The sequence below is a fragment of the Eulemur rufifrons genome, chromosome 2 (assembly GCF_041146395.1).
Source record: "Eulemur rufifrons isolate Redbay chromosome 2, OSU_ERuf_1, whole genome shotgun sequence".
NCBI classification, from domain to species: domain Eukaryota; kingdom Metazoa; phylum Chordata; class Mammalia; order Primates; family Lemuridae; genus Eulemur; species Eulemur rufifrons.
In genome coordinates this window covers 58,955,704-58,977,525 of record NC_090984.1, presented here as the reverse complement: position 1 = coordinate 58,977,525, position 21,822 = coordinate 58,955,704, and the positions used below count along the sequence as shown (strand labels likewise).

The following is a 21,822-nucleotide window of genomic DNA, read 5'->3' as shown; positions in this document are numbered from 1 at the left end:
TCCCCTATCTCAAACATCAGAGATTCAAAAATAGAGTCTAGTTGTACATGGGGGCTAAAATATACAACTGAATCCTTTCGTGCTTGACCCAGAAATAAATACGGCTATAGGGATAAGATTTCAATCCAGTTTGTGTCTCATCAGTTTCACAGTGATAATTATGTATTGAAGGTAAAACAGAAAAAGTACTCATTATTAGGATGATTTCCATAGAAGTAAATGGAACTGAGAAGCACAAAAATTTATTACTCACTATCTAGCTCTTGCTCTAGAATATCTCTTCCTGATTCCAGGACCTGCCACAGTTCAAGATATGCATATCCTACTTCTTGACATTCTTTCTTTTCTTCATCCATAGGATCACTTACGACTGTAAACTTTAAACTAAAAAGAAAGGAAAAGAAAAATTCCATTTAATTTGGCACTGTTAATACCCGTATGCTTTAAAAATAAAATAAGGAGAAAAGTAATCAAATGATACTGTGTTTCCTCTTGTGAACTAAAATAAAATCTTAAGGCTCATCCCGCTCCGCTCCCCCCCGCCCCCCCCACTGGCTGACTGAATGGACTCCCCACCCCTTTGGCCAAGGGGATATCCTAAAACTAAACTGCCCGCCATGAGGAGGGAGGTCACACAGGCCTCATCATGCCCCCCTCCCTTCCTGGAGACATCCTTTGTAACCCATTAACAGGCCTAAGGGTATGCAAGACAAACCTGCAGGTCCTCAATTTACAGAACGAATATATGTCTGGTGGCTTGTCTCTGATTAATAGCTCCTTATCTTAAAACATTCCAAGCCTTGAGACAAAACTTCATGTCTCTAACCAATTACAAGTCAAAGAATCTTCAAACCCACCTATAACCTGTAAGCACCGCCCTCCCCCCTTTGAGATAGCCCACCTTTTCAGGCCAAACCAATGTATGCTTTCCACAGTGTTGATTTATCACTTTATCTGTAACCCCTGTCTCCCTGAAATGTATAAAACCAAACTGTAACCCAGCCACACCAAGTCCACTTGCTCAAGGCTTCTTGGACGTGGCTCCAGGTCATGGTCCTCAAATTTGGCTCAGAATAAATGTCTTTAAAATTATTTTACAGAGTTTGGCTTTTTTTCTATTAACACTCTGAGTCACCTTTACCTTGTCTCCATTTTACAAGACAGTTAACAGCAAAAAAGTGAGGAATCAGTGTAATTTAAGTACCAATAGGCCTTTAGAAGAAGGAACTAAGACACTTGAGATAATGTAGTTGATCAAGTTGTCTCAAAACTGCCAAGATATAATTCCTACTAAGATTGATAAGGAAAACCCCCATCAGCCACCTGAGACCCCGACCCCTCACGGAAGACCTGCATCAGCATAATATAACCTATTACCTGGCCCATCAACTAATCTATTACCTAGCACATCAACATAATACTAACCTATTACCTGACACACCGACTAACCTATTACCTTAACCACCTGAGACCCCACCCCTTGGACCACCCCAACTTAATAAAAGTGGGAAAAATCGGGTAGACGGGGCTCAGAATTTGGTGGTGAGACCCCTCCGAGCCCACTGGCAAATAAACTTTGATTCTCTGACTCTCCGGGTGTCCTCAGGACCACCGGCTGTAACACTTGCTGTAACAATTAAACAGTCACTCCCCGTTCTCCTCTTCCCCTGCTCCTGGCAACCACTAATCTACTCTCTTTCTTTCTGGATTTTCTCATTCTGGACTTTTCATATTTCTACTAATTTTTTAAAAGCAAATATTGGTGGCTAAATAGAGTGCTAAGGAAGCAGGAATAAGACTAAAAATTCAAGCTCTTAAAAGCACAACTAAACCCGATTAACCTGAAAAGAAGGAATTACTGAAAAGGATACATTCTCAGTCCATTAAGCAATATTCAGTCACGATTATGTTTCTGTATCATTACTGAGAACTTCAGGATGCAAAGGGTAATGCTGACTCCCCCACCTCAATGTTCCCAGGAAAGGCACGGTAACTGAAATTACTATATACCAGGCACAATACCAAGTGCTTTATGTAAACTATGTTATCTCAGTTTTATTCTCACAGGAGCCTTCAAATTAAGTAATATCACAAAGATCACAGTGGTAATAAGTGAAAGAGTCAGGATTAAAAACCAAGCCTGCCTGATTACAAAGCCAGTGTCCTGTCTGCTATACCACACTGGCAAAAAGAAAGTCAAAGGTAAAATCACTTGAAATCTAAAATTGAGTAGAAAAAGATTAACACTGTAAGAGAATAAAGGAAGAGAGAATTCTGGGAATGTTGTGGGGGAAAAAGCAAAAGATTAAAACATCAGCTCTGTATCATTTCTTACCCATAAACATACAGAAGAGGCAAGGGGTGATAGAGTTTAAAAAGCAAACCACAACCATATGCCCACTTAAATTTGAATTTCAACTAAACAACAAATAATTTTTTTTAGTATAAGTATGTCCCATGCATTTAATCTGAGAATGCTTAAAAGGAGGCCTTCTCAGATTACAGGAATAACAAGGAAAATAAACTTTTTTAAAACTTGAAAGGAGACCTAGAATTACCTTAGTTATATCAAAATCAAAATATTTCTATAAAGAAACAATTTTAAAAATCTAAATATAAAAATTAACATTATAAGGGCATACTGTTTGGTAAGCTAACAATAGTACTGCGTGTGTGAGAAATGAATCAAATTATCTTTAAATATCATAGCACTTTGTTCATTCCATTTGGTCACTGTCAATATTCAAGTGAGTTGTTGCCACAAAAAAAATGTGCCCATCAGGGGCCAGCAGAGGTGAGAAATGAACTAAACCAATGAGATCAAATAATTAGTCAGGTAGTCACAAACATATTAATATAAATTAGATAGGTAGATGGGAAATTCACTAAACGTAAATTAACTTGAAAGAAGTTATTAAAATATTTATTCAGCATCAGCACAAAACCAAACTCAAACTTCTGAATTCCTTTCTTTCAAAATAGAAAGCAGATGCTTACAATCCTTGCTCAGGATCTTGTCCATTCAGCATGGTAAACAGAAATTGCCTTCGGCCTTGTTGCTCCCGTGGGTCCAGGTCTATCACTGTATTAAGGGTAAAAGAAAGAGCAAAAAATCATATACTGTTGTCATGTGGGCACTAAGACTTTTCATAAGTGGTACCTGTAAAACAGTGATATAAAGCAGAGGCTGGCAAACTAGGGCCTATGGGCTGCCTGCCTGCTTTTGTAAAGAAAGTTTTATTGAACGCAATCATGCCGATTTGTTTACATTTTGTCTATGGCTGCTTTCGAACTACAATGGGAGAACTGAATAGTTGTAACAGAGACTGTATGGCCCATAAAGCCTAAACTATTTACTATCTGACAAAAGAAAAAGTTTGTCGTCCCCTGATATAAAGGAAGCATTATAATCTGTATTAAAAGTTGTTCTGCCATATGCCAAAATAAATGTGCTCCCACCACTCCATAGCTGGAAGAATTCTAGGACACTGACTCTACAGGGCCACCTGGAGATTTGGGTTTTGTGGTGGGTTCAAGTAAAAGCACCTATCTCAACATTATTCTCCACTTCCTCCTCAATTTTTTAAAAAATAAATTTGCCCTGAGAGCTCTCTTCATTTTTATGTGGGAATGCTGCAGCCTCAAATAAACTGGTCTGCATTTTCCAGTTTCCGTCTTATCTAGATAACGGCTACCTGATTAACTTCTGGTCATTGTGCTGTGTGAAACCTTTGTGAAGGCCACTTAAAGGCTCAGGTGGGGGGCATTGTTTTCCCCCGCAGCCAGTAAGAAACTTGGGGCAACCAAAAAGATGGCAGGCAGGCACTAGGACGATGGAAGGCAAGACAGGGATTTGGATTCCTAATGGTAATCACATGACCTCAGCCATCTTTAGACTTGTTTTACATAAGTGAGAAATACACTTCTATTTTGTATGATACAAGGATAGGATATAGAAAGAAAGATCTCTCAGAAATTAAAAATAAGTATTCAGTCAATGGAAGATAAAATTAAGGAAATCTCTCAAGACAGAAAGAAAAAAACAGAGGTAGAATTATAAGAGGCAAATGATAAGTAAATCAGAGGATAAATTTAGAAGATCGAACATTCTACTAAGAAAATAAGAAAATATTGGGGACATCATTATTAAATGTGAAATACAATAAAATTTCCCAGCACTAAAAGCCATGTGTTTCTAGATATGGAGGTAAATACTAGAAGAAACAGCTGGAAAAGTTAAAAGCGACTGTGGTGGACTGAGGCAGGGGCTGGGGGCGGGGAAGAGATTTGTGGAGAAGAGGTAGAGCAAAGCACTGCTTAATTTTAAAATCTTTTTAGACCCATTTGATATTTTTAACTACATGGATATATGAATTTGATAAATAAAATTATAAAATAAAATGGTTGGATTTACCCCATCAACAAAAATCCAGCATAGTTCTGACCCTCAGTATAAATGTTTGTCACCCTCCTCTCCCCACTGGCCACACAGGAAGCCTCACCCTTGCTAAAATGGAAGTGAATTTCTTCTCCTGCCCTCGGTTTCCTCAGGGATATTGGAGTCTCTGTCTCTGACAAGGGCAGATCGTAGAATTTGTACTCCACGTACACCTGTTTTACGTTCTCATCAGACATCACTTCAGCCTCTGGGTAGAAGGCCAGGGAGACAATTTCAATGCACATCTTCTCTGAACCCTAATAAAGAAAATGCTTATTTATTTCCTAAAAGTTAGTGAGGCTTCAAGTGCTTATACTTCATCCAATTAACACATTATGGTGCTCACTAGAAATCAAAGATAGTCATATTCCATCTCATACATTACTCCCTGAGATTCAGTTTTTGGTAAAGCTGACATCAAAAGACAACTTGATTGAAATGCCACAGCTAATCTGTGGGAAATGTGTAAGAGAACCCAGTTGTTCTCTTTCCCTGCCTAGTGAATCATGTCTCCAAGTCAGCCTTTCTCAGCCATCTCCACATATAGAAAAAAAATCAATAACATTTCTGAACAGATAGCTTTTTCTCAACTTTCTCAATGAAAACCAACCCAGCATTTTCCTGAGGTTGAGAGATAAAAGACCTGCTGATTAATAGTGGAGATTTAGTAGCTGCGTCAGCCACCATAGCAAAGAGCTGCCCAGTGCTTCCTGTGCCATGTAAATGCATGCCACGGAGGAGGCCACCAGGCCCCCCTGCCCTTCCACAGGAACTCCTATACTTTCAACTCCGCTTGAGAGTCGCTGCCACCACCAATGTCCTCTCTTTTGATTGTCCCTGTGTCCATGTGGGCATTAGGGATACCAGTAAGAAGCCTGAAATCTCTCTAGTTTCCAAAAGTGCACCGAGACCAGCATAAGTCCCCTCCTTCCATAGTGTGGTAGTAAGTCAGAGTCATGACATGAGTTCTGAGTCAATCCAGAATGGTCCCCTCCCAGTCATTGTTCTCTTTTCCATCCGGGAGTGCCCCCCTGCCTGCTGCTGCTTTCCTCTAGGTTGCCAGGCCAATGCCTTTACTTCCCCAAAGACATACCCCCACCCCATCTTTTCTTCTCTCTGAAAGCAAGTGGAGCTCAAGTACTTGAGCCTGGGGTTCAAGGCTGCAGTGAGGCATGATCACACCACTGCACTCCACCCCGGGCAACAGAATAAGACTCTGTCTCTAAAAAAAAGAAAGAAAGAAAGAAACACACACAAAAAACAATTGCTCATCAGCTGGCTGCTTTTTGGGTTAATTTGAGAGGTGGCATGGTTTAGAAAAATTAACTTGAATTCCAGCCATTTCACTAACTCTAATCCTGACACATCATTTAATCTTCTTTACCTTGATAAAATCTAAGGTGTTTCATCTAATCCTAACATTCTGTGGCTATAGTTTTGTTTTATAGGCATTTCTCAATATATTAAGCTACATAATGTCTAAAATTGATATGATAAAACTCCAGAAGAGAAACTTAACTATTTATTATATTAAATGTTTAAGTCTACTGACTTTGAGTTGTTTCTCCCTACTCCAATATCCTACATTTTCCTGCAATCCCTCAGTACAAGTTTTGACTTCCAAGAAAGAGTTATCTGATGTCTACAAAAGCAACAATAATTTCCCTTTTCTGAATTCTTACACACCTTAGAGTTTGTATCACATAATCTACCCACTTGATTTCAGGTCATCCTACATTCTGCTTTAATGTTTCTAAAGGGCTTCATAATCTTCAAATAGATCTTAATCTTTCATTCAGTCACTCATTCAACAGAAATTTATTGCACACTTTTAAATATACTAGATAGCAGTGGTTCAAAAGAGTGATTGTTTTCTACTTCATTTGTAATCCCACAAGATTCTAATACAATAATTGTTGAATATATCTGTGGATATTTATTAATGTGTGTGTGTCCTCAATTACTTCCAAAAGAGATTCAAGGCTGAAATTAACAAATAATTACAGGTTGGGTCAAAAACTGCAGAAATTGATCTCTCTGAGCCCTCCCATGAAGAAACCGTTCCTCTTTTCTAACCTCTGCCTCCCAAAGTACACCTGCGCTTCTTAGGTGGATTTAAAGACAGGGGGCATATCATTCAGCTGCGCATTAATCACAGTACACAATGAAGGATATGGGAGCAAGAAGGGGTAGGCAAGGGATCCAGATAAGAGAGAGAAGTGTTGGAGCAAGTCACCATTTACACCAAATCAAGAAAATGATCTTTTTATCTAAATCTGACTGTATTAACAGACTCTCATTCACACGAAATGTAAATTTAACTATAACTTCCATTTTCCATCAGATTCCTTAAAACTGGACTGAAATTTCACATATGTGGCCACTAAGCACAGGATCATTATTTACAGTCTTGTCTCACATGCGATCATTACTACGTTGTACTTACTGCCTTAGGACATTTCTGAGACACAGGTGTCACTATGTCATCACTGTCTGTAGTTTGTGCTTCACTGACTTCAGAAGCTTGTTCACAGGATTCTTTACCTGCCAGAGAAGAGGTTGGACTTGCAGAACTATTTCAAAGCACTGTCTGGCCCAAGAAAAGACCCAGTACCCACATCTCCAATCCACTGTCCGAGGTGTCTAGATTTTTTCTTCACTTACTAAGACTCAAACTCTCTTTTTCAAAGATTCACTTATTCGGAATCTTGCTAAACATAGATGGTTCACTTCTGAAAAAAAATAAAAGAAAGAAAGGGAAAGAAGGAAAAACAGAAAGGAGGAAGGAAGGAAGGAAGGAGGGAAGGAAGTCCTCTTGGAGGGGCTAAAGAAAATGACCAAGCAGAGGAAAAGCAGTGCAATTGTGTGTGACAGACTGTATTTTCCAAAGATGGCCTCAAATAATCTCTCCCATTCCACGTGCTTTTCTCACGTGACCTCGACACTCCTCCTATTGAGTGGTGGGGTATATGTCCCTCCCCACTTCAAATGAGGTAGCTCTTTGTGACTGCCTCAACTGAAAGAGTATGGTAGGAGTGATGCTACCTGACTTTTAAGGCTAGAACACAAAAATGCCATGCACTTGCCCCTTGCTCTCTTGGAACCGAGCCATCAGGCTGTGAGGAAGCCCAGGCAACCTGCAGAGGACCCACACGGAGAGGAGCTGAGATGCATGGCCCACAGCTACTGCTGAGCTCCCAACTGACAGCTGGGACCAACTTGCCAGCCACTAGAGTGAGCCATCTTGCAAGTTGAACCCATCAGCTCCCCAGCTGAGCTGCCCCATCTGCTATGTGGAGGAGAAATGAGCTTCCTCAGGAGACCTACATAAATTGCAGATGAGTGAGAAAAAGAAATGATTATTATTGTTATAAGCCACTGAGTTTGGGGGTAGATTGGTACATGGCAATAGATAACTGGAAGACAGGCTGTGCCTACTGCATAAAATTGCAAAGTCCTGAGGTTGTCTATTCCACTGAGGTCTCAGAGGGAAAAGGTCTGAGAAGACATGGGGCAGCAAAAGCAAAGTCTGTTAAATGGCACAAAGATTGTCTACATATGTGGAAATGGCTTTAAAAAGTCAAGCCCTTTCCTTTTTTTGGTGGCCTTTATCTAATAACCTTGTAGATCTTTGTCTAAAAGATTAACAAGGCCCTTTTCCACCAACCACAGCATCTTGCCTCTGATATCCCTACTTGGACATCTGGGACCAGGCAGATTCCAGCTTCTTGTGCCTACTAACTGGTGGTCTTGAACTTTTGAAACTCACGGAGAAGAGTGATATTAAAACAATAACTAACAGGCTGGGCGCGGTGGCTCATGCCTGTAATCCTAGCACTCTGGGAGGCCGAGGTGGGTGGATCACTCAAGGTCAGGAGTTCGAGACTAGCCTGAGCAAGAGCAAGACCCCCATCTCTACTAAAAATAGAAAGAAATTAGCTGGACAACTAAAAATATACAGAACAAATTAGCTGGGCATGGTGGCGCATGTCTGTAGTCCTAGCTACTCAGGAGCCTAAGGCAATAGGATTGCTTGAGCCCAGGAGTTTGAGGTTGCTGTGAGCTAGGCTGACACCGTGGCACTCTAGCCTGGGCAACAGAGTGAGACTCTGTCTCAAAAAAAAAAAAAAAAACCAGAATAAAGCATTTGAGGCACTGACCTCAGGTACAATATTTGAGGGAGTGCCAAAATACTCAGTAATTGAGACAAATACTATTTTAATGTAATATTTTAGAAAATCAAAATTAGTGCAAAAATCCATAATGAACAAAAATGTCAAAATTTTAAATAAAGATAGCCTAACTTTATTGAAATTCACTACATTACTTTGCTTCATATTTTTCCCACTGAGTTGAGTTATGCATCTCTAAACATTATAATTTAGATTTGTCTGTTTTTGAAATCTCTATGAATAGAATCATACATTACGTATTCTGTGTATGTTTGGCTTCTTTCATCTACAGTTATATTTTTAAGAAGCATCTCCATGAATATATACAAATAAATAATAAATGAAAAAAATTTTTAAATGAAGCATCCGTATTGTTGCAAGTAGCTATAGATTTTTTGTTTTTCTTCTTATACAATATGTTATTATATGAATATACCATAGTTTACTTATCTAGTCTACTGCTGATGGACATTTGTGTTGCTTACACCGTTTTGCTCTAAAGAATATCATTACATATATAAGCACATATGTCTAGGAATAAAATTGCTGGGTCATAGGGAATACATATAATCAATTTAACTAGCTAATAAAGTTTGCCAAATCAGTTGCATAGATTTACATTCCTGTCACCAGTGTGAGAGAGTTCCTCTTGCTCCACATCCTCACCAGCACCACTATTTAATTTCTGCCAACTTGCTGAGTCTGTAGTAGTCTTTCATTCTGGTGCAACTGGCATTTCTTTGATTATTTAAAAATGTTGAACATCTTTAATATTTTTACTGGACATTTGACGTTTCTTTTTGGAGTGCCTTTCAAATCTTTGGCCCACTTTTCTGCTGGGTTGTCTTTTTCCTTTTGATTTGTAAAAGTTCTGTATATTTTCTGAAGTTGAATCCTTTGGTGGTTATATGTGTTGCATCTTTTCCACCCTGTAGCTTGCCTGTTTAATTTCTTGATGAACAGAAACGCTTAATTTTTTTTTTTTTTTTTTTTTTAGATCTTTGCAGTGACTTGGAAAGAAATTCTTAATTTCAAGGTAATCAACTTTATCACTATTTTCCTTTGGATTAGTTCATTTTGTTTCCTATTTAAGAAACTTTTCCAGGCTGGGCGAGGTGGCTCACATCTGTAATCCTAGCACTCTGGGAGGCTGAGGTGGGAGGATCGCTCAAGGTCAGGAGTTTGAGACCAGCCTGAACAAGAGCAAGACCCTGTCTCTACTAAAAATAGAAAGAAATTAGCTGGACAACTAAAAACATATAGAAAAAATTAGCCGGGCATGGTGGCACATGCCTGTAGTCCCAGCTACTCGGGAGGCTGAGGCAGAAGGATTGCTTGAGCCCAGGAGTTTGAGGTTGCTGTGAGTTAGGCTGACGCCACAGCACTCTAGCCTGGACAACAGAGAGAGACTCTGTCTCAAACAAACAAACAAACAAAAAACACTGCTTCAGCTTCATCCCAAATATTGCATATATTGTGTTTTCATTTTCATTCAGTTCAATATAATTTCTAATTTTCCTTAGAGTTTCTTCTTTGATGCATGGATTACTTAAAAGTGTGTTGGTTAATTACCAAATATATTTTGTTATATGCATTAGTTTCCTATGGCTTCTGTAACAAATTACCACAAACTTGGTGGCTTAAAACAACAAAAATGTATTCTGTCAGAGTCCTGGAGGCCACAAGCTCCAAATTAAAGTGTTGGCAAGTCTATGCTTCTTCCAAAGGCTCTAGGGGACAATCTGCATTTTCCTGCTTTTCCTCACCTTTTTCATCTTGTTGTGGCTCCAGGCATTGCTCGGCTTGTGGTCATAGTGCCTCCTCCTCTTCTGTGTGTGTCTTTCCTCTGTGTGTCTCTTACAAGGATACTTGTCATTGGATTTAGGGTTCACCTGGATAATCTAAGATGATCTCCTCAACTCAAGATCTTTAACTTAATTATACCTGCAAAGACCCTTTTTTCAAATAAGATAACATTTACAGGTTCTAGGTTTTAGAACATGGACATACCTTTTGGGGGGCCACTATTAAACCCACTACATTATTGATTTAAATTCTGCATATATTTAAAACCCCACAAACTAATATTTTTGCTTTATACAGTCATTTACATTAACCCATATTCTTTGCTTTTCATTCCTTGTTGCATCTTTGTGTTTCCTTTGGGGATAATTTTCCTTCAGCGTAAAGAACAACCTTTAAGTTTTCTTTTAATATGTGGCTTGGAGGCAAACTCTCCATTTTGCTTTGTCTAAAAATGTCTATTCTGGGCCAGGGGCAGTGGCTCACACCTGTAATCCTAGCACTCTGGGAGGCTAAGGCAGGAGGTTCACTTGAGGTTAGGGATTTGAGACCAGCCTAAGCAACATAGTGAGACCCCTGTCTCTACAAAAAAAAATTGAAAAATTAGCTGGGTATGGTGGTGCATGCCTGTAGTCCCAGCCACTTGGGAGGCTGAAGCAGGAGGATTGCTTGAGCCCAGGAGTTCAAGGCTGCAGTGAGCTATGATGTCACCTGCATTCTAGCCTGGGCAACAGAGCAAGATCCTGTCTCCAAAGAAAAAGAAAAAGGAAAAAAAATGTATATATATATACACACACATGTAAATAAACTTTAGTTTTTTAGTTGTCATCAATGGGAGAGTTGATCTGAATTACCTAGTTTACGATAACTATAATCTGAAATCATGTCCATTTTTCATTATAATATTAAAGCCTTAATTTTTAAAAATTTGCATTAACCTCACAAATGAGCTGATCACACTCGTCCTCTTATTTCTTTGTAACTATAATTTATAAGACCCTGAGGTGAATTAACATTTCATAAATACTAGGTAACTAAGCTAGCTAGCTATAAATACATGGAGTTACTTTCTTTGAGAATACCAGCCTTTGTTGACTCAATCATCACACTTGTAAAAGAAAACCAGGCCTAGGGTCTTATGTATTAATTTTTCAAGAAAAGTTTAGCAGTCTAAGATGAAGAAAGAAAGCAAATAACTGGCTTGATGAAATAATTAAATGATTAAACAGAAAAATTAGATTTAAAAAAATACCATTTATAGGATGTAGGGGTTCCTTCTGTTTCAGTGTTGAATGGGGTATTGTCATTTCTTTTTTCTCCTGCCGATTTTCAAAACCATCATCTTCAGAGATTTTAAGCCCTGAGAACTTCCATTCAGTGTAGTTCACCTGCTTCAGAATAAGAATAACAATATTATATAGCTGGTAATATCTTGGTTTCCCTCCCTCCTTCCTTCCTTCCTCTCTCTTTCCTTTTTTAAAAAAATTTCAATAGACTTAGGGGGTACAAGTTTTTTTTTTGTTACATGGAAGAACTGTATAATGCTGAAGTCAGGGCTTTTAGCGCACCTGTCACCAGAATGGTGTACATTGTACTCGATAGACTCTGCCCTTGTCTTAGTTTCCAATGTCCATTACACCACTTTATGAACATATATACCAATCGTTTAGCTCCCACTTATAAGTGAGAACATGTAATATTTGGTTTTCCCTTTTTTTTTTTCCCCCTGAGACAAGGTCTTGCTCTGTTGCCCAGGCTAGAGTGCAGTGGCATCATCATAGCTCACTGCAACCTCAAGCTCCTGGGCTCAAATGATCCTCCTGCCTCAGCCTCTTGAGTAGCTCAGACTACAGGCATGTGCCACCACATCCAGCTAATTTTTCTATTTTTTTGTAGAGATGAGGGTCTCAGTTTTGCTCAGGCTGGTCTCAAACTCCTGGCCTCAACCAATTCTCCCGACTTGGCCTCCCAAAATGCTAGGATTACAGGTGTGAGCCATCATGGCTGGCCTGCTTTTCTTTTTTAATACTAGCTCTTTTTAATTTTTAAAATTTAGTACTTGTTTAAAAATAAATACCATACATACACGCACACATACACACACACACACACACACACACACACACACGGTATTAAAGTTCTAAGCATAAATTTGTAAAGTAAATATGCTGAATTAAATTACACTGACATGAACAGACCAGGGGTTTATTAAACTACTTGTGTTTGTGGAAACACATGCCAGCTACAAACAGCTATGATTATTGCTTATCTTGTGTGTCTTCTGCTTCTACCTCAAGAATAATACATTTGGGTACACTACAACCCATATTTTGGTTCTTCAAGTTTCTAAGATCTTACTTGTAATGTATTTCCATTTAAGATGTTACGGCTAAGATACTCCATTCTGTTCTTTCCTTGAACACCTATTCTTTTCCCACGTTTTCTTCTTGAGTAGCTTGCAACCTGATGTTCCTTTTCCTTTCTTTCTCCCACCTTAGGAGGTTTTCTCTTTGTTTGATACTGGCCAGCTTCAATGGGAATCTCAGTAGATGCCATCTGGTCCTGAATGGAAGGATCAGAGACAGCCTTACAAGATGATATTTTAACAACCTTGATACTCAAAGAAGGGACTTATGGGCCAGGCACGGTGGCTCATGCCTGTAATTCTAGCATTCTGGGAAGCCAAGGCAGGAGGATTCCTTGAGCTCAGGAGTTCAAGCCCAGCCTGAGCAAAAGCGACTGTCTCTACTAAAAATAGAAAAAACTAGCTGGGCATGGTGATGCACACCTGTAGTACCAGCTATCGGGAGGCTGAGGCAGGAGGATCACTTGAGCCCAGGAGTTTGAGGCTGCAGTGAGCCAGGCTGATGCCACAGCACTCTAGCCCAGGCGATGGGGCAAGACTCTGTCTCAGAAAAAAAAAGATTAAAAAGGAAAGGAACTTATGAACTAGCATTAGACTTCATTTTTTTCCTGCCCTAGAGCTGAGAGATGCTATTTCTCTCTCTCTCCTACAATAAACTCAGGGTTTTTCTCTATCAATACCCTCATGGCATTATGAGGGATACAGATTAGGTTTGCAGAACACATAACATTCACAGAAGGAATTTCTTTTAGTCCAATTTCAATACTGTCTCCTTCAAATCTGCTCCATAGGATTGGCAGAGATCTACTGCCTGGGGAGTCCTGGAGAGTTACCTCTGGAGGAAAGGAAGACTTTTCCTCATCAGATGACATCTCTGAATTGTCTTCTGTGTCATTCTCCTTAGTCTGAGCTTCTGGTTTCAGAATGCTCTCAGGGGGTATGTAGGGAGTCTTCCAATCCAGTTGTACTTGAATAGATCCATTAGGTTTTCCCGCAGGGTCAATGAGGTTAAAATCACCTAAGAGACACACAGACTTTAATAAGACCTGATCTCCCAAAATAGGCAAGTGAGCATTTATCAGCAGCTTATCTATTTCCCCCCATTTTTTATTTCATGTAATTCGTTAACATCTATCAAATAATCACGATAATGATACACTCAAAAGTAATGTAAAATAGCAGCATAGTCAGAATATTAATAGAGGAAGATCAGTATCTCCGGGTTTCAGAAAGAGATAGTCAAAAGATGTATGGAGAGGAATACAGCTTGCTTGTCATCAGTCATCCAGCCAATAACCAAAACTGCGTTATTATTACTATTACCAAATGTTTACTATGTCTTAGGCATACCCAAAACCCATCATCTACACTCAAGTGGTCCTAAGAAAACTTAAGCAAAATGGCTTTTTCCAAATGCCAGACTTCTCATTTGTAACACTGATTAACAGATGGCTCACACTGCCTCCCCTGTCTGACAAAGGAGTTGTGAGCAGAAGTATCAGCCTTTTTTTAAGCAATTGTGGTACTGGGAGGAGGGAAGCTCCACACACTTCCCGGAGCATCCAGAAACTTGATAAGTATGGTTGGTACTGGCTGTACTTATTCACACTTCCTAATCAGAGCATGGATACCCCTACCTCATCCTCCCAGGACTGTAACCAGAGAGTAAACCCCTCCCAGCTGCACCCTGAAACCCTGGGTATGAAAGTTAGGTAAGATAGTATGGAGCTCAGCTCCATACTTGGGCAGTGGGATGGAATACAAGAAATTTGCCTTTGTTATGGTCTGGTGTGCAAGTCTCTCTAACTTGTATCTAATGTTTAAAAGAAGTGAGAGAATTGTGAAGGATTGTTAAGGTCTCAGTTTGTAATCAGCTATCTAGCCATTCATGAAGAAACAGTAGGCCCTCAGTAAAGACAAATAGCACTACAGACTTTGAATAAGTTTGTTCAGAGATAGAGATATGAAATTCAGGTTGGTGGGTTTATCCACTTAGGAATCTTGCTTTTCTTGCAGAAAAGAAGCAGTCAATGTTTCTATATGAGGAGTGAGGCTCTAAGTCTTCTGCTTTGTCACTCTTGACAATATTCTAAAGTCCTTTCGTCAGATTTTATGAGAGACTGTTCCAAGCAAGTAATCAAAGAAAAGTAGAATCAGGACAGGGAGACAACACTGGGCAGAGAGTACAAAGATGTAATAACCCTGAACTCCCACCTTTAATAGATTTGTTTTGTGCAAGAGACAGCAAGGGCACTTGGACTTGACCAAGGTATGAGCCAGGCGCTGAGTCTTCATCATCAAAAACGTATATAGACAGGGCCTCCCGCCTCAGATATTGATCCAAGTCAGAGGTCACAAGCACTGGGAATCGAGCCTGGTCTCTAAAGTAGGGATTGTTACTGGCTGGAATGATGGCAGTGTCATGGTCAGAAAAGGTGAAGAAGCGGTACATGGCATATGGACTGGGTTGAGTTCCCAGCCATCGACTCTGGAGGCCACAGCACCTGGTGATTTCAATCCGCAGCTCATTCTGAGGTTTCCAAGTCTCTGATCTGGACTGGAAAGATGTTGATCTTGGATTGAGGAAAAGAGCAGCCTAAGAGTGTTGTAGGTGAAGCCCAGCACCCTTGGTGAGGAAGAACTATGATCTAAAGAACAGCTATCCTGACTGGGTCACAGAGAAACCTAATGACCTTCACCTGCCTGCAAATTGGGTCTGGCAGTTATCTGAGGGAGATGCTAGCACTCAGGCCTTATCTTAGAGAATGGCACAAGGAATCTATTTTGTTCACAGCAAGGAGAGGTTGCTAGCTCCAAGAGCATGATTTCATTTCTAACTCAAGCTTGACCAAGGGAATAATATGGACCATCTGTGGTCTGACAGTTTTTCTCTTTCATTCACATTCAACAAATACTTATTGAGGCCAGGCATGGTGGCTCACACCTGTAATCCCAGCACGTTGGGAGGCCGAGGCAGAAGGATTGCTTGAGCCCAGGAGTTCAAGGCCAGCCTGGGCAACATAGCCAGACCTTATCTCTACAAAAAGTTAAAAATTAGCCAGGCATGGTGGCATGCACCTATAGTCTCAGCTACTGGGAAGGTTGAAGTGGGAGAATCTCTTGAGCCCCAGAGTTAGAGGCTACAGTGAGCTATGATCGTGCCACTGCACTCTAGCCTGAGTGACAGAGTGAGACCCTGTTTCTAAAAAAGAAAATACTTATTGAGAGTGAAAGACTGAGCTGTTTGGCTGAGGCTCCTTTGAGATGCATGGGCACATCCTTTTTCTCACCTCATCCTCCTGGGCCTCCCAGGCTCCAAGCACATTGGCTGACAGGTAGACCTGGGCTTTCTTTCGTTTATTGCATGCCTGTAGGCTGGGTCTTATGGGGAAACGCAGCCTCATCCAGTACTCTAGCATCCCAAACTCTTCTCCACCAACTCCTGGGTAGCAGAAAGTATGAAAAGCATGGATAATACAGATGATGTGGCAAGGATCAAGAATAAAGGCAGAGGAAGAACATGGGAAATCACCAGCAGAGCAACTATAGACTTTGGGAAATTCTGCATTGGTCCTAGGAGCTGTAGGAAGGTGACAGCACTTACCAGTAAGTGTAGCTGAGCCATGGACTTTCTCCACAGTCTCTAGCACCCTGTCAAAGCAAATCCATCCAGCTGCAAGGGTGTTGTGCTCACTGGCCACAGCCTGGTGTAGATCAAGCCGGGCTGAAGCCCCTTGAAGGTAGTGTAAGAAAAGAGAATCTATCTCCACCACATACTGGGAGGTGAAGTCATAGAGGGGCTGTGGTCCCACAGATAGTGGGGTACAATGGGTTTCGAAATCATAGAAGGAATAGGTGCAGAAAGTGGTAGGTTGTGTATCTCCAGCCTGAGCCAAGGCAGCAGATGTCAGGAAGGCCTGGTGGATGTGGAGTTCAAAAAGATTCTCGCTCTGATGCAGCAGAGAAATGTCCACTTCATCCTCATCTCCATGAGCTGGCAGTGTTTCCAGACATAATGACAACTGTCGGGTGCCATAAGCAACATCTTTGAGCTGTTCTAGAGGGGAAAGAAAACTGCCTATCCATTAAAGGGTAGGGAGCTCTTCCTTAGAGTAGAAGAGGGTGCACAAAGGAGAATAAAAACATGGTGGAACTCCAAGTTGTGATTATTTCAAGAAACCATGTAATTAAAAAGGAAAAGCAATACAATGACAAGCAGTAACTTTGAATTCTGATGGCCAAATAAGCCAATGCCTGCTTTACAGAGAAGGTACAAAATAAGTGATTGGAAAGTAAACATTAAGCTGATGAAAACACTGGGGGCACATTTTGTGACATAGATGACATCGTTTCGGATTACATCATGGTCCTACAAATTAGTTGGTAATTCCATAAGAGAAGCACTAGAAAAATCCAGTTTGAATATTTCTAAAAGTATGGTATATTGGCCATGGAAAGAATAGCAAGTTACAGATACAGTGTCTATGATATTATATTGGGCCCCACCAAGAAATACTTCCCCTTCTCCAGCCAAATCAGTCACAAGAGTTTTCATTCTGTTCAGAATTTGGTTTCATCATAAGAAGGCAAAAAATCCACTCTAAATCAAAGAGTAGTGGAGTAAAAAGTGGGAGAGGAGATTTACTAGAAAGAGGTTGAAAATACTGGCAGTGGGATGCCGAGACATGTAGACAGTCTACTGAATCTGGGCATTACCTCTCATATTCAACCAATAGAATTTGATATACAGTCTTCTCCATATTGGAGAATATTTGAGTCATCACAGTGTGTTGATGGTGAAGGTCCCATTTTAAGAGTTAAAGCAGAAGGATAAAATTTTCTGGATACATCAGAATGTCCTCATGTCCAAAAACATCCACAATGGAATATACAGATTGACCAATAGTTTCTTATTGATAAGATTAATATAATTAAATATAATATACTTAACATTTTATATGATACAAGGTTAATAGTCTTAGCATATAAAGAACTTCTACAAATCAATAAGATACTATTAAGAAATGGGCAAAGAATAGGAACAGATAATTCTCAAAAGAAATAATACAAGTAACTGGTAAACATAGGAAAAACTCTTTAGCCTTACCAAGGATCAAAGAACTATAAGTTAAGGAAATTAAATATTCAGAAGTAAGTAAGGGTATTTATCCTGCACTGTCCAAGGAGAATGACATGAGAATTTCAATCCAAGGGAGGATTTCCTTTGTTATACGGCAGTTACCTTTCATCACATTCACCCTGGCGTAGGTAAACCATGTCCCAGAAAGACTTATCTCCTTTAATTCTACTTCCTTGCTCACTAAGAAACCTGCCTACTGATTCTGCTTGCCATAGAGAGAGCTGCCCTGAACAGTGGTTTCAAATATTCTAATGGCAGCAATGGAATAGCTATTATCATGAAATAACAAATGAACATTTAGATTTAGATATAAGTTTCTGGTGAATTTGGTTAGTGTGAGTCAGATATCTCACCACTAGATATGATAACAAAACCAAGTTTCTTAACATACAAGGCCAAGAACACACCCTGGTCATCAGTGACTGTTCTAAATATAGGAAGTTCCACAACACGAAACTTGCATTAAGTGTCCAGACAGGTGTTCTGTCACTGTGGACATCCTGAAATTGTAACAAAGATGTTAGAGACTTTTAGAGAGAAATCACAGAAAAGGATAATGGTAGATGAGTGATAAAGCTCTATTACCTGACAAAACAGCTTTGAGGAAACAATGAGAGAGAAGAGAGAGAGAGAGAGAGAGAGCGCGCACGCAAGTGTGTTATATCACCCTGAGGGCCAACAGTGATACTTCCATTCTCAAAATAGTTATCGACCCCCTGGAAGCAATTTCTCGGCCCTGTTAAAACTCTCCAGAGAAATCAGAGAAATATACTGACATGATGGAGGGAAAGAAGTTGCTAACATGTATTAAAACAACAAAGATGACAGGGTAAAGAACAAGAGGGATGAGTCACAAGGCATAAGAGGCAGCCTTCCAGACATGTACACAGAGCGGAACATAGGTGTTAGCTGTGTGAAGGGTCCCAAGATGAGGAGAACAAAGTACTAAGTTACTAAGACTTGCCAGATGTTGGGAGGCCATGGCTTCTTAAAATACCTTCCAGCTGCTTGATACGGTTGTTCTTGAGGTCTAGGAGTTGACTCAACCTAGCCAGTTTTTCTTTGTGATCTCTATTTTCATTATCAGCTTTTGTCATCATGGCCTCCAGTTCCTCCTGAAAGAAAATAATGTCTGAACTTTTCCATCTCAGTAGCCTAGAACCAAAGAGCTCAGATAAAAAGGTGGCACTTCCTGGGTAAAGATGACTCTGCTATCTCCTTAGGGCAAGTTCATCTACTAGAAAAAGGCTTGGCTTCCTCACAGATCCCTCCGGGACTAGTTGTGTTATTTGTGCTATAGGGTAGCTTTTTCCTAGGACTGGCAAAATTTGAACCCAGAAGCTTCACACTGGCCATTTTCATTAGGTTTTTATTGGCTTCTAGTGCCAACGTGCCATGGGCATGTCTTCTTCAAAGGACAGCATATTCTGTGTTTGCACAGGACAGCCTATCACCTGGCATCAGCCTTGGAAACTCAAGTCTTGCTTCATTCCCAGTCTCCTGAGTGGTTCCCATGCATCTACTTATCTATTCCCTTCCTGTATAATCTTTTCTTGCACCTGATAACACACGTTGATTTTGCGCTGCAGAATAAGCATGTCTCTGGTCTTTTCTAGTTCCAATGTGGTCTCTGCATGTAATACTTGCAACTCACTTAACATCCGGGACAGTTTCTTTTCTTCTTGGTTTTTTGGTTCACTGGGCTGTAGAGGGAAAAGCACTGGTAAAGGGGAGCATAAATATGACAGGTACAGTAATAACTATTCTTCATAAAGCAGTTGTTGGTAGTAGTAAAATGCTAGCAGCAGAATTTACTCCAAAATGTAAAAGAGGACCCGTATTACTTCACAAGTGCTCTCTTCCCTAGTCCTCATGCTCAGTAGCAGCAGCGAAGGGAGGTTATACAGCCTCTAATGTCTATTTGCTCTTCAGCAGATCATTTTAAGTCCCCATTTGAAAAAGATTCTAAATTTTATGAGCTATAAAGAGTGGGAATAAATGGGTAGAGCTCCTGAAGCTCTCTCTACTCTCAGACTTCTCATATCCTTTCAAATATTGTCCTCAATCAGGACTAAATATTATTCAGTTAGTTTTCTAATCTCTTCATCTTTCCTAGAGATATTTGCCAGAGAACCCTCTGCAGAGTGGATGAGTTTGTTGAAAGAGGCTCTTACCTCTATCTGAGTGGTCTCTTGGAATATAGTTGGGTGAGCAGCTGGTTCAGATTGGCTGTCAGGATTTTGGGAAATCATGGCTGTTTTTTGGAGGAGCTCTACTTCCTGTTTATGCTTCTGAAGCATGTTGGTGACTTCAAGCTTCAGATCCTTGTTTTGGGCTGGGGAAAAAATAATCCGGAAAGTTGAAACTCTGTAGTTATTAATAACCATGGTCAGAGTTGAATCGTGTGTGAATTAAATTTTCCCACTAATGTTTTATTTATTTGTATAAATTTGTCCTTAGAGGAGCAATTCTCTCTTATTTCTACAAAGGACCTCTAGGTTATTGATCCAGTAAACTCAGGTGACACTTGCACTCCAAGAACAAAACAAAAAAACACCTGCAGAACTGTAGAGTGGAAGGGGGAACAACGACAACAAAAACAACAGCACACAAACAGAAACAGAGTCACTTGACTGACTAGAGCACTCCCAACTTTTTGACAGCACCATCCAAACCAGTATCTCACCAACTCCACACCACTCCATTCTTACTTCTAGGCTATTGGTTCTCCGTGGTACCCACCTCCATACACACTCAGACCTGGAGGGAGGATGGGCATTTCTCTGTGTGTGTTTTTCAGGGAAGGAAAGTGATCAGTGTTTAGAGCACAGATCACTTCATCATCATGCATTAAACAAGGAGTTCAATTAGATTGTCCTTAAGGTCTTTACCAGACTTCACTTGTACTTCATACATATACTACAGGGTCGTTGGCATGTGCTCCTAACCTTTATCCTATTATGGTTCCAGCCTCTTTTTTTTTTTTTTTTTTTTTTTTTTTGAGACAGAGTCTCACTCTCTTGCCTGGGCTAGAGTGCCGTGGCGTTAGCCTAGCTCACAGCAACCTCAAACTCCTGGGCTCAAGCAATCCTCCTGCCTCAGCCTCCCAGGTACCTGAGACTACAGGCATGCGCCACCATGCCTGGCTAATTTTTTCTATTTTTAGTTGTTTGGCTAATTTCTTTTCTTTTTTTTTTTTTTTTTTTTTTTGAGACAGAGTCTCACCCTGTTGCCCAGGCTAGAGTGAGTGCCGTGGCGTCAGCCTAGCTCACAGCAACCTCAAACTCCTGGGCTCAAGCGATCCTCCTGCCTCAGCCTCCCGAGTAGCTGGGACTACAGGCATGCGCCACCATGCCCGGCTAATTTTTTCTATATATATATTTTTAGCTGTCCATATAATTTCTTTCTATTTTTAGTAGAGGTGGGGTCTCGCTCTTGCTCAGGCTGGTCTCGAACTCCTGAGCTCAAGCAATCCTCCCACCTTGGCCTCCCAGAGTGCTAGGATTACAGGCATGAGCCACCATGCCCAGTCTGGTTCCTGTCTCTACTTTTCTTGATGTTATATTTCTTTTCCTTCAGTATCTTATGTGAATATATTAGAATCTGATGAGATATGAGTTTGGTAAGACTAAATGTTAAGGTCCAGGCTAGGAAAAAGAAGTGAGATAAAGGTCTTTTTGACAGTATTTTTAAATCTTCCAAATAACTATCTCCTGTAATCAGAGTTAAGACAGAGGGTAAAATGGTAGTGGTAATCGAGAGTAGTAATTTGCTTCTCAACTTCAGGTATCAAGGGCTTAAAAAAAAAAGGCTCCTACTCACCTCTAAAATGATTGATGAGAATGATAAAAGGCAGAGAAATTCATTTATTCATTCAATAAATAAAATGAATGTTTAAAAACAA

The 21,822-nt window shown here is 40.2% G+C and overlaps 1 protein-coding gene across 1 annotated transcript in view; it reads right to left on the bottom strand.

Moving 5' to 3' along the window:
• The window catches only part of RPGRIP1 (RPGR interacting protein 1), a 46,751-nt gene that overhangs the window by 4,116 nt on the left and 20,813 nt on the right, over positions 1–21,822 (bottom strand). The window contains exons 11-23 of the mRNA XM_069492636.1: positions 20,093–20,253; positions 19,478–19,621; positions 18,883–19,033; positions 16,383–16,835; positions 16,069–16,220; positions 14,993–15,335; positions 13,612–13,796; positions 12,772–12,975; positions 11,666–11,804; positions 6,885–6,982; positions 4,503–4,695; positions 2,998–3,082; positions 254–384 (exon numbers count right to left, since the gene is read on the bottom strand). Of these exons, the coding sequence (XP_069348737.1) occupies positions 254–384; positions 2,998–3,082; positions 4,503–4,695; positions 6,885–6,982; positions 11,666–11,804; positions 12,772–12,975; positions 13,612–13,796; positions 14,993–15,335; positions 16,069–16,220; positions 16,383–16,835; positions 18,883–19,033; positions 19,478–19,621; positions 20,093–20,253 (2,439 nt within the window). The remainder of the gene's footprint in view (positions 1–253; positions 385–2,997; positions 3,083–4,502; positions 4,696–6,884; positions 6,983–11,665; positions 11,805–12,771; positions 12,976–13,611; positions 13,797–14,992; positions 15,336–16,068; positions 16,221–16,382; positions 16,836–18,882; positions 19,034–19,477; positions 19,622–20,092; positions 20,254–21,822) is intronic.